The 12972-nt window shown below is 47.0% G+C and overlaps 1 protein-coding gene across 1 annotated transcript; it reads right to left on the reverse strand.

Moving 5' to 3' along the window:
* Positions 1 to 2670: 2670 nt before the first annotated feature.
* On the reverse strand, positions 2671 to 5342 carry LOC135982319 (myb/SANT-like DNA-binding domain-containing protein 2). The gene is made up of 2 exons (XM_065588377.1): positions 4365 to 5342; positions 2671 to 3370 (listed from the first exon to the last, which is right to left on the reverse strand). Exons 1-2 carry the CDS (start codon positions 4939 to 4941, stop codon positions 3159 to 3161), a joined length of 789 nt encoding a protein of 262 aa, XP_065444449.1. The 5' UTR covers positions 4942 to 5342; the 3' UTR covers positions 2671 to 3158.
* Between the last annotated feature and the right edge of the window lie 7630 nt (positions 5343 to 12972).

Consider the following 12972-nt stretch of genomic DNA (forward strand, 5'->3'; position numbering starts at 1 on the left):
GAGTTGGGGTACATTCCATTCAGCTGGTCAGGCCAATTGAAACTCACTACCAGATACCAATGTGCCCTTTGCCGTCTTGCACTGGGATGCCGTTAGGGTCACACATGCAAAACACTTAACTACACACAATGCCCTCCCCTGCACCCACACCACCTCTACCCCTCAGATGTAGAATAAGTGTTGACAAAACCCTACTGGAATCATAGTATCTCAGTGAAGTAGTATGTATTTTGGTAGAATTTATTTTAAGAGCTGAACAAAGTTATGAGACTTCTATAGACACATGCCTCTTTTTTTTTTTAATTGGAGTTGTATGTCTAATCCACCATGCATGGAATTAGAAACTTACCCATTATTGTCCATCTGAGTCGCTGGTGAAAGCCTTTGTTGGTATGACTTGCATGTTACAGATTTCAGCAGCCTTATCGGAGAATGCTGCACTTGTTTTTAAACACATGTCATTTCTAAACTGTGGATTCTAGGGCCTTGTCTACACTACGAGAGTAGTTTGATTTTACTTGCATCGAATTTTTGTAATCGATATTGCAAAGTCGAACGTGTGTTTCCACACTAAGGACAGTAATTCGACTTTGTGCGTCCACACTAACGGTGAAAGCGTCGACATTCGAAGCGGTGCACTGTGGTCAGCTATCCCACAGTTCCCGCAGTCCCCTCTGCCCATTGGAATTCTGGGTGTAGCCGGCAATGCCTTCTGGGTAACAAAATGTGTCGAGGGTGCTTTTGGGTAACTGTCGTCATCCGTCCATCACTCCCGCCCTCCCTCCCTGAAAGCGCCGGCGGGAAATCATTTCGCGCACTTTTCCAGTCATTGACAGCGCGGACGCCACAGCACTGCGAGCATGGAGCACGCTGCGACCATCGCTGCAGTTGTGGCCGCTCTCAACGCCTCGCAGCTTATCATACAGGTTTCCCTGAGGCAGATGCAGAAAAGTCAGGCGAGGAGGCTACGGCACCGCGGTGATGTCCTGAAGTCTGAGAGTAGCACGGACCTGTCAGAAAGCAGGGGACCCAGCGCCGAGGACATCGCGGTGGCAATGGGTCATGTTGATGCCATGGAACGGCGATTCTGGGCACGGGAAACAAGCACTGAGTAGTGGGACCGCATAGTGCTGCAGGTCTGGGATGAATCCCAGTGGCTGCGAAACTTTCGCATGCGGAAGGGAACTTTCCTTGAACTTTGTGAGTTGCTGTCCCCTGCCCTGAAGCGCAGTGACACCCGCTTGCAAGCTGCACTGAGTGTACAGAAGCGAGTGGCCATAGCCCTCTGGAAGCTTGCAACGCCAGACAGCTACCGGTCAGTCGCGAACCAGTTTGGGGTGGGCAAATCTACCGTGGGGGTTGTTGTGATACAAGTAGCCAAGGCAATCGTTGATGTACTGCTGCCAAAGGTAGTGACCCTGGGAAACGTGGAGGCGATCATAGATGGCTTCGCAGCGATGGGATTCCCAAACTGCGGTGGGGCCATAGATGGAACTCACATCCCTATCCTGGCACCGGACCACCAGGCCACCCAGTACATTAACCGAAAGGGCTACTTTTCCATGGTGCTGCAAGCACTGGTGGACCACAGGGGACGTTTTACCAACATCTACGTGGGATGGCCGGCCAAGGTTCATGACGCTCGTGTTTTCAGGAACTCTGGTCTGTTTAGACAGCTGCAACAAGGTATTTACTTCCCGGACCACAAAATAACTGTTGGGGATGTGGAGATGCCTATAGTCATCCTCGGGGACCCAGCCTACCCGCTAATGCCCTGGCTCATGAAGCCCTATACTGGCGCCCTGGACACTGAAAAAGAACTCTTCAACTACCGGCTGAGCAAGTGCAGAATGGTGGTGGAGTGTGCTTTTGGCCGTCTCAAGGGGAGATGGAGAAGCTTACTGACTCGCTGTGATCTCAGCGAAACCAATATCCCCATTGTTATAGCAGCTTGCTGTGTGCTCCACAATCTCTGTGAGAGCAAGGGGGAGACCTTTATGGCGGGGTGGGAGGTTGAGGAAAATAGCCTGGCTGCTGATTACTCACAGCCAGACAGCCGGGCGATTAGAAGAGACCAGCGGGAAGCGCTGTGCATCCGGGAGGCTTTGAAAGCAAAGTTCCTGAGTGAGCAGGGTAACCTGTGACTTTAAAGTTTGTGTACTGAGAAGCTAAACCTGCCCCCATTTCTTTACCCAGTTAATGTTGACTATCCTATCCAGTTACATACCCCCTTCACCCCCCTTCCAACACACATTTCGAAATAAAAATAGTTCAACTTTGTTAAAACACACCGTTTTCTTTAATACTGTTTTCGCGGGAATTTTTTAAAACTGGGACGCAGACTGTGGTGCGGAGCGGGTGTAGTGTAGTGACGCGAATGCAGCTTCTAAACTCAAGGATTGACAGGCTCCGCTGCGGTGGGATGGTTGTTTCAACGGAGCCTGTCACCCCTCCTGATCGGGACTGTGTGTATGGGGGGGTCTATGTGACTTTGTGGCAGGGGGAGGACGGTTACAGATCCCATGCTGTGTGGCTCTGTGATCCTGCCTAAGGACCGCCGCTGAAGATCTGTAACTGCCCTCCCCTGCCACAAAGTCACAGAGCAACCCACCCCCCACCACATAACATGAAAACAACCTCCCAGACTAACCAGGGTAACTAGTCACTGCATCACTGCACTGTGTATGTGCCCTGCTGCTGTGCCTGCCCCCGACTATGTACCCTGCCAAAGGTGACTGTCCTGTCCGATTACCAACCCCCTTTCCCATCCTCCTCCAAAAGAACATGATTGAAACAGTAGTTTACAGAAACGTATTTTTTATTATCAACTACACATGGCATTGGGAGGTGAAACTTGGACGGGGGCTTGTGTCAGGCGGGAAGGAAAGAACTTTTCAAATTTTGGGAAATGAGAGCCTTCTGCTACTAGAGCTCTCTGCAGGGGTGGAGTGAGTCTTAGCAGGGACTCTGCCGCCTCTCCTTCTTTGCACTTTGGGTGAGGTGGGTATGGGACTTGGTGGCAGGGGAGGGCGGTTAGAGATGGACTGCAGCGGGGCTCTGTCCTCCTGCCTCCGTTCCTGCAGAACATCCACAAGGCGCCGGAGCGTGTCCGTTTGCTCCCTCAGTAGTCCAAGCAGCGTTTGAGTCGCCTGCTGGTCTTACTGCCGCCACCTCTCCTCCCGATCCATGTTGGCTTGGTGCATTCGGGTCAGGTTCTCCCGCCACTGGGTCTGCTGTGCTGCCTGGGCTTGGGAACAGGCCATAAGCTCAGAGAACATGTCCTCCCGTGTCCTCTTCTTCCTATGCCTAATCCGCGCTAGCCTCTGGGAGTGTGATGCCAGGCTAGGTTGTGAGACAGTCGCAGATGGGGCTGTGGAAATGGGAAAAAGGTAGTGAATTCCTCAGAAAGAAAAATGTAGTTGTGAACAAAGAACATAGTCTTTCTCTGTGAACAAGACCATGCACAGCACCTATCACATGCGCACTCAGCACAAGGTCGAATTTTCGGCCTTCGCATTCAGTGCCTGGGGTCTTGCATAGCACATTTGAGAAGCGGGGCAGCACAACGGAATTTCTGTTGCAGGCAGACATGGTAAGCCGTACACTTGTGGCAGTTTAAAACTTTTATATTAGCACTGGCCTCATTTCACATTTAAAGCTATGTCAGTTCCTGCAGCCAGCAATCCGGCAAGCGGGAACTCTGCCCCTGTCCCACCCCCTCGCGGCTGTCCCCGGGAACGATCCCTTTCGGCTGCCCCTCTCCCGCCTCCACCGCGTGGCTACAAACCAGCGGTTACAGTTCTGTCAAGGAACGGGAAAGCAGTCCCAACACTAACATTCCCCTACCTAATTAAAAGCAGGTCACCATGGGCGACATCACCCTGATGAGGATCTCTGAGAGCGACAGACAGAGAATGCTCCGGGAAAGCCTCCAAAGACCAGGGCCGTATGCCGCCCTGCTATGCAGAGCAATGATTCCCGAGTACGTGATAGTCTCGTGGCGCGGCAACGTGTCGTACTTCGGAGGACCCAATAAGGCCGCTCTCCCCAGGAACCTCCTGCAACGGCTTTCAAATTACCTCCAGGAGAGCTTCATCGAGATATCCCAGGAGGATTACTGCTCTATCCCCGGACATATAGACCGCATTTTACTGTAGCTGCAGTAGCAGGGAATAAACAGTAGAGCGGCTTGTGCAGGACAATCACTGAAAACCGGACATTGCTAGATTTTTTTTCAAAACTTGCACTGCCCATGACTAAACCGTTAAGCGCATAGGGCACACTAATCATGAACAACCCATTCTTTTAATTGTTAATATTCCTGTTTTGTTAAAAATAAATGTTTAGATGTTTACAACACTTACTGGCTGATCCTTCACCAGATTCTGTGTCCGGGGTAACGGCTGGGGACGCTTCGTAGGGGATCTCTGTAAGGGTGATGAAGAGATCCTGGCTGTCGGGGAAATCAGCGTTGTGAGCGCTGCCGACTGCCTCGCCCTCCTCATCTCCTTCCTCATCTTCCCCGTCCCCTAACATGTCGGAGGAACCGGCCGTGGACACTATCCCATCCTCAGAGTCCACGGTCACTGGTGGGGTAGTGGTGGCGGCCGCACCGAGGATGGAATGCAGTGCCTCGTAGAAACGGGATGTCTGGGGATGGGATCCGGAGCGTCCGTTTGCCTCTTTGGTCTTCTGGTAGCCTTGTCTCAGCTCCTTGATTTTCACGCGGCACTGCGTTGCATCCCGGCTGTATCCTCTCTCTGCCATGTCTTTAGAGATCTTCTCGTAGATCTTTGCATTCCGTCTTTTGGATCGCAGCTCGGAAAGCACGGACTCATCGCCCCACACAGCGATGAGATCCAAGACTTCACGATCAGTCCATGCTGGGGCCCTCTTTCTATTCACAGACTGCACGGCCATCACTGCTGGAGAGCTCTGCATCGTTGCCAGTGCTGCTGTGCTCGCCACGATGTCCAGACAGGAAATGAGATTCAAACTGGCCAGACAGGAAAAGGAATTCCAATTCAAATTTTCCCGGGGCTTTTCCTGTGTGGCTGGTCAGAGCATCCAAGCTCGCACTGCTGTCCAGAGCGTCAACAGAGTGGTGCACTGTGGGATAGCTCCCGGAGCTATTAGCGTCGATTTCCATCCACACCTAGCCTAATTCGACATGGCCATGTCGAATTTGGCGCTACTCCCCTCGTCGGGGAGGAGTACAGAAGTCGAATTAAAGAGACCTCTATGTCGAACTAAATAGCATCGCAGTGTGGACGGGTGCAGGGTTAATTCGATGTAACGGCGCTAACTTCGACATAAACGCCTAGTGTAGACCAGGCCTAGAAGTCCTGTCATGGAAAATCATAACGGCCCAAATTCATCCTTGATCTAACTTTGACTGCAATGAGTATTTCCAAATAATTTCACCAATTCTGTTTTAGGCACCAGTAGCCCAGCTCAGTTCCTATCATCGTGGAGTGATTTTTTCCCATCACAAATGTTAGAGGGAAAACTGGGAGTAGGAAGTAGTTACTGTTAAAAGCAGTATGAACTTCTCTGAACATCCTTTTCAGGCAATGCTCTATTTGATACAAGATGGTGGTGCTCCACCTTTCCCATTTCCATTCCAGGGCCCCACTCCCATCTATTGGGAACCCCCTCTCTTGTTCAGCAATATTGGAAAAGCAGGGTGGATGCTAACCCCTGATGTCTACTCATGACTGAGAACCTAAGATATAAGGGATCTGATATGCTAAACACCCATCTCCTGCTCTCTGGCACATGAATAATTTCTTAGATTTTATTTATTTGGCTGGATTCGTGCTCTAAATAATCCCTGGAAACTATAGGGCACCTGAGCTGATCTGCCTCACCATTTGTGAAATTGCACAGAAGCACTAGACAGGATTGCTTTCAGTTTTCTCCTACTAATCACAGATTACATTTTATAAATGGCACAAAGTGATTGTTACCATCCAAGAGAGCTTTTAAAAAAGTATTTTGTCAAAACATGTCACTGTGTATTTCCCAGCTCTGTTCTGTGGACGCTTGCAATGTTGCACTCAGCAAAACAGTGCAAGTTTCTTTTCACCTTTGAGAAATGGTGCCTGGCGCTTTGATACCCAATGATAAACCCCAATCACAAATCATACTGCCAGAAAGCCAATTCTTACCTAAAGGCAGAATGTTCTGCTTGTGACTGGAAGTCCTAGGCAGCTAGCTTCAACACATCATGTGCCAGGATCCTCAGGATTAAATATTTATTACACTTGGCTGCTTCTGCCTTACCTTTGCAAAGAAAATGTCCTTTGCCTTCCCCTAGGAGATCATCTACCAAGGACTCATTTTGCCCTAGGATCAGTTTTCATGTTATCAAATGTTGCCTTTTCCACAACAGTGTCCAGCTCCTTTTAATTCATCTATTTTCCTCAGACTTTCAGATTTGCAGCGCAGTGCTTCTGAGATTCTGAAATAGGCATTATTGCGAAGTAACAGTTTCCCAAATTAGAAAAGTAAAAGAGCCAAATAAATAAAATAAACCGAGAGCTGTATCACTGAGGAATGAATGTGATTCTCCTTACTGGGACCATCAAAGTGCATCAAATCCAAGAGTTCCATTCACTGTCAGAGGTTTCATGAGTATTAAAAACTGGCAGGTGACTAGCAAGATAAGCCATTAGAAACTTCTTCTTTAGCTAACCCTTCCTCTTGGCCTACCAAAAGAGCATAAGTTCATTTCTGTGAGTGAGAATAACATTTCCATCAGCATTTTAAACAAAGGCTGTCATAGTTTTCTGGCTTTCTACATACTGTAGCCACTTTGATTAATGGATCTGTCTGTCTTAGAGCTACATGAAACAGGAAACATCTCAGGAACTGGACCTCTTAATGGGAAGGGACTTTCTTTGCTTTATTTATCAGCCTTGATAGTATTCTTCTCAATTTGCTCCCTGCTGGTATCACCAGAGATACTGTTTCTGCTTTTTTCCCCATTTAGGTAAGAGGTGCTCTCAGATATATGAAAAAACAGAGTGTTAAGTGTAATTAAAAACCATTTGAAATTGATTTAGCTAATCAGCACAAATTCCTATGTTGACAACTCTTGCGTGAGTGTGGGGATATTAAAGAAGGTACTAACAGTGATTCCCCCAAGGGACAGTGACCCCCTCATAATTTGTCCCCTACACTTTAAAATCCAACAGTTTCACCAAGTACAAAAATCTCTTGGGCCTTCTGTTAAAACTTGTAAGCCACTGTCTGTAGAAACCATTGATTATATCTGTCCTGTGAAAGATACTTTATTACTATGTAAAACTTACAAACAAGTTAATTGACTTTGTTCCTGAAGTAATTGATACAGTGTAAACAAACACTATAAGCCATTAAGTGACTTTCAATTCATTCAATGGCTCCTAGCTAGGACAGACCCCCCCCACCCTCTGTGATTAAAGGGCCAGGAGTCTCAAATGAATTAGCACACACCCTGAAAGTGGTGGAGACAGTAAATTAAAATATGGTTAAGATATGGAATGTATGCTGATGAATGCTTGATATACCCGAATGGTTAGGGAGGTGCCAGCCTAGAAAGGGAGTATCCATCGGCCGAAGAATGTGTCAAGTGGATGACCAGACAACCCGCGGAGGGTAAACTGGGATCCACCCAATCACCTGGAAGGATGAGAAACACAAACTTTGGACAGTTTAGAGCCACCAGGAATGTGTCCAGGAATATGTCCAGGAATGTGCCATCTGCTGATTGAGTCAGCAACAGCAGAATGAAACAGCTCCCATAGACTAACCTAGGAATTAAATCCTATAAGAATGGACTCTCAAGACTGATGACTTTGAGTCTCTGGTTCTGCTGCCAACCTCCAGGAGGATCAGGTGGATCTGACACAGACTCGGCTCCATCCTCATGACCAAGATACCTGGGCAGTAACTTGGCATGAGCAACTTCTAGGCTGATAACTATAACACCTATACAGAACTTGAATGAATGATTGTGTGAATGAATCTGTGTGTGTGTGTGTGTGTGTGTGTGTGTGTGTGTGTGTGTGTGTATAAGGAATAAGTAGTGATAGGAATAAGTAGTCAAACAATGTTGTTTACTTTTATCTTTTGCTTTACCATTATATTTACAATAAATGTGGCATCTTTGCCTTATCCCTCTTAATAAGATCCTGCTGGTTTTTATTCTACTGGTATAACATTTTGGTGGAGAATTGCAAAAGGGGGAATATTGGTCAAAAAGCCTCAGGTATTGTAAATATTGGTGTGCACACAGCCGGCTCTATAGAGAGCGGTTCTATTTTTGGTTAACCAAAGCCTACTGACCTCTGGAGGGTAGAGGCTTCATAAAAGAGCTTATAGAAACTTTAAGCTACAATTAATCTTATCCAAAGTGTTCACTGAGAAATCAGGGGTAACAAGAGCCTATAGTCAAGGTAAAGCTGTTCGCTGAACGAGATCAGGGGTAGCAGGATAAGATAATTTAGGCTGTGTCACTCGCTGCAAGGGTTCAGGGGTGACAAAGGAAACTATACACGTGTTAAAAATGTTTAAGAAGAGACAAGGAAGAAAAGTCTCAGAGGGAAGAATGGAGTTTGAAGGAGCTCCAACCTCACCTTTTGTAAAAGAAATAACACCCTTTAAACAAATCCTTCAGAGATATGGGCACAGTCCTTGGACTGAACAAGCCCTTGCAGATGCTTGCTCTATTTTGGATCTAGAGGATAGATTGGACCAATATATCCTCATATGTAAACCCCCAAATGCAGCAAAAAGAGACGCTGCAAGGATCTGGCTGCTGTGGGAGGCTTGTAATGACAGCTACCTCCGCCTAACAGCCTGTAAAGAGGAGAAAATATCTCTAAAAGAAAAACTATCCCAATTGGAAAAAGGGGTAGAAAATTGGAAAGTAATGGCAACAAATTTCCACAATCAAATGGAAATGATAAAACACGCCTTACAGGAAAGTAAAAGTAATGAAAGATTCCTGATGGACCAGGTGACAGCCTATAAAGACATAGAAAAAGAAACTCAGGCTTTAATCAAAGAAAACCAGATCTTGCAAGGCATGGTTAAGAAATTAACATTAGAACAGGGCAAAGCCCCGGAAAACCATAATCACTGTGATTCTATTATTAAACACTTGAAACAAAAATTAGGTTTTGCTACCCGCCAAGTAACGGCTGTCAAATCAGGAGAATGGAACCCTAATGACTGTCAAATTCTAGCAGATTGGGAAGCAGAAATTTGGGACCCCCAAGAAGTCTGGGAGGAAGACATTTGGAATAACCCACAGAAGGGTCCTGTAGCCCCAGTGGCAGCTTTAGAGCGGCGCACTATAACTACCCCCAGAGCAGACGCTCAGGGTGGGGTAACGAACAAATAACAACTATCCCGGTGTTAGCAGCCAACCTAAAGTCAATGGCTGATCACCTAGGTATATTGAACAGGGAATCTTTCTCCTGATGGTGTACCAATGCCTTCCTATTAACTGGGAGAGAGGCACTGACCACTACAGAACTCTACCGGCTTATGGGGATATGTGCGGCTCCAGACATAAGAGCTACCCTGGACCGCATTAGAATAACTGAGCCCGCCAATGAATTATCCCTAATGGCAATGTTTGGGGAACAAATAGGTAGGAGAAACTTCATAGCCCAAGCTGTAGCTTCCATCCAGGGCCCCAATGAGGACCCGGAAAACTACCTCACCTGGTGGGCATTAATGCAAGTAATGTCTGGTCTGGTAACAGTGACTGGCGTTAGCAATCTATGCACACTACCTTTCTCAGTCTCGGCTCTCAGAGACTGTGCCGCAGCACTATTACCATATTATTCAGGGAAACTTGCGGGTTGGCAGGACGGGCACTCCGCAACACTAGAAGAATTAAGGTGAATGGTATAACAAATTACCACACATGCAGGACCTAAACCCCAAATAAAAAAGGAAAGGGATGAATATGTAGTGGCAATGGAGCCGACAGTCACTTTCTCAAATGAAAGTGGAACCAAGGGATTTGCAGGATCCCGCGGAAGACACTCAAGGGGAAAATTCAGGGGACAGGGAGATACTCAGTTCAGGGGTCGGCTATATTCACACCTTCAAAAGTCTCAGTCAGCCGACGGGGCTGAACAGCTAGAAAGACCCACCTCTGATGTGCGCCGCATGGTGTGAAAGTTATTATTACAGCTGGGAGGGGATAGAGAACAATGGAATAGAGCCCCCATGTCTGATATTATGAAGGAAATTCTCAGACTGCAGGGCCAGAGAGAAAACATTTCGGGGGTAACAACCCCAAGTGCTCCCCTGATGGACCTGCCACCTCCCCCTCCTTCAAATGATCAGGAATATTACTAGGGAAGCCCACTGGATGTAAAACCCCCACTTGACATAGGAGCCCAACAGTGGAGGTTTATAGGGGAATTGACATGGGAGCCAGGAGGAAGACCCTATATCTACGTCCAGCAGGGAAATCAAGCACCTATGCTGGCTCTAATTGATACCAGAGCCTCGGTCTATCTAATCAAAACCGCTCCACAGACAGGGACCAGAGGGCAAATCATTATGCTTCAGTCTTTTCAGGGAAAACCTAGCCCAGGACAAGAATGGGTACAGGTACCATTCTCTATTCAAGGATTCCACACCACCGGGAACCTAATTCAGACAAAACATATGACCGATGCCGTGATTCTGGGCACGGACTGGCTGTTTAGGAATAACATTATTATTGCTCTCCCCAGAAGCACTCTATGGAGACTTGAAACCCTTCCACCTTATCTCCCTACAGCAAGCGGTGACAGCTTTATCACTGACAAAAGTCATAAGCTCGTCGCTGCCCTCACCGCAGAGCAGCAGGAGAAATGGTGTTCAAAGTTCCCCACGGTCTGGACACATAAGAAAACAGATTGTGGTAGAATTAATGCTTGTGTTAAAATTGTAGGTAAATTGGTGTCCCCACAGAAGCAATATTGGTATCCCAGGGAAGCAGAGACACAGCTCGTCCAAATCATTCAGGACCTGGAAGAGCAGGGAGTGATTAGAAAAACTAACTCCCCTTTTAACTCCCCTGTCTGGCCAGTCATGAAGGCAGACGGACAATCCTGAAGACTAACCATTGATTATAGGAAAATCAACAAAGGAAGTATACCCATCGCCCCCATTGTGGCAGATATGACACAAGTCATCCAAAAGGTACAAGCCACCGCCAGGTATTTTTCAGTTATAGATCTGGCTAACTGTTTCTTTGCCATCCCATTACATCCTGATTCACAGGACCGGTTTGCCTTCACCATCAGAGACCAGCAGTACACATTTCAGCGCCTACCCCAAGGATTCCAAGACTCTTCAGCTATCGCCCACAAACATGTGGTAGATATGCTGGACCAGTTAAGTCCCTCTGACCGACCACTCGTCTTTTCCTATGTGGATGATATTTTGGTTTTTGGCCAACTCGAGGCACAGGTGCAAAGACTTACAAAGGATGTCCTTGCATTGATCCAGGACATTGGCTTCAAGGTAAGCCTGGAAAAAGCACAATTGGTGCAAACCCAGGTCATCTACCTAGGTATCATTGGCCAGGAGGGAAGGCAGGTAGATCAAAGGAAGGTACGGGCTTTAATTAAAATGCCAGCCCCTACCGATGTGCACTCCTTAAGGGTTTTGCTGGGAGGATTTAACTTTCTCCATATCTATAAATACGCAGAGATCACGCTTCCTTTATGGAAATTGCTAAAAAAGAAGATGCATTGGGAATGGGGTCCAGAGCAGGAAAACGCTTTAAATATCCTGAAGCAAAAAGCCCTGGCAGCCCCTGCTTTATGCTTCCCGGATGAATCTAAACCATTTGTCATCCGGCTAGCAGCTAATGAGGTGGCCATGGCGGCTACTCTCTTGCAACAAAATGAAAACCAGACATTGGTACCTGTGGCTTATGAATCTAAAAAACTACAGGGAGCTGAACTAAATTTTGATGCCTGTGAACATGAATGCCTGACAGCCGTATGGGCAGTTTAGTCTTTCGAGTCACTTACCGGCAGTGCCCCAATTACTATATAAAGCACACATAGGCCTCTGAAATACATCCTATCTGGAAAACTAATAGGAGGCAGGATGTCCAACACCTGAATGGCACAATGGACTCTAACACTGGTAAACAGAGGAGTCCAGGCTGACACAGTATCCAAACCTGACATGCTGACACATGCTCTTATTGAAAAGGGGACTAAGCATGTATGTCTAGCAGTCACACTAGAACAGAGGATAGCACAAGCCCAAGCACCCCCGTGAAGGAATTGGATACCGTGGGTCAGGAGAGACATATTTGGTTCAGCGATGGCAGTTCCATGGTGGTGCACGGTAAAAAGAGAATCAGATATGCAGCCATCAATTTAGAAGAGGAGGTACTAAAGGGGTATTTGGATCATGGCTCAGCACAGCATGCTGAACTCCATGCCATATACCAAGTCCTAAAACAATATGAAACAGAGAACTGCCCCAAGACTGTATACATCTATGCTGACAGCAATTACTGTGTAAACGGGATGAAATATTGGATGTTTGATTGGCAGAGGAACAATTGGAAAGCCGCAGACGGGAAAGAGATAGCATATATAGATAAATGGAGATGGATTTATGCCTGGGTTACCTCTCATCCCAACCAGCTTAAAATCAAACATGTCAAGGCACATGGAAAAGGCTCCGCAGCTGAAACAGTATGGAATAACCGTGCTGATGCCATAGCCAGAGATTATGAAGGCATAGCAGCAGTGACCCGAAGGCAGGGAAAAAAGGTATTAGAAGCAGTCCACGTCCCAGGAAGAATTGAAAGACAGGAACTGGTGAACATAGCTCATCAGTTCATGCATGAAGGAGTGGAAGGGATGCTGGGAAGGTTAAAGCAAGTGGCAGAATGGAAGGGGATGAGAGATGATGTGGATACATGGGTCAGGAATTGTATACAGTGTGCCA

Source organism: Chrysemys picta, chromosome 3 (assembly GCF_011386835.1).
Source record: "Chrysemys picta bellii isolate R12L10 chromosome 3, ASM1138683v2, whole genome shotgun sequence".
NCBI classification, from domain to species: Eukaryota; Metazoa; Chordata; order Testudines; family Emydidae; genus Chrysemys; species Chrysemys picta.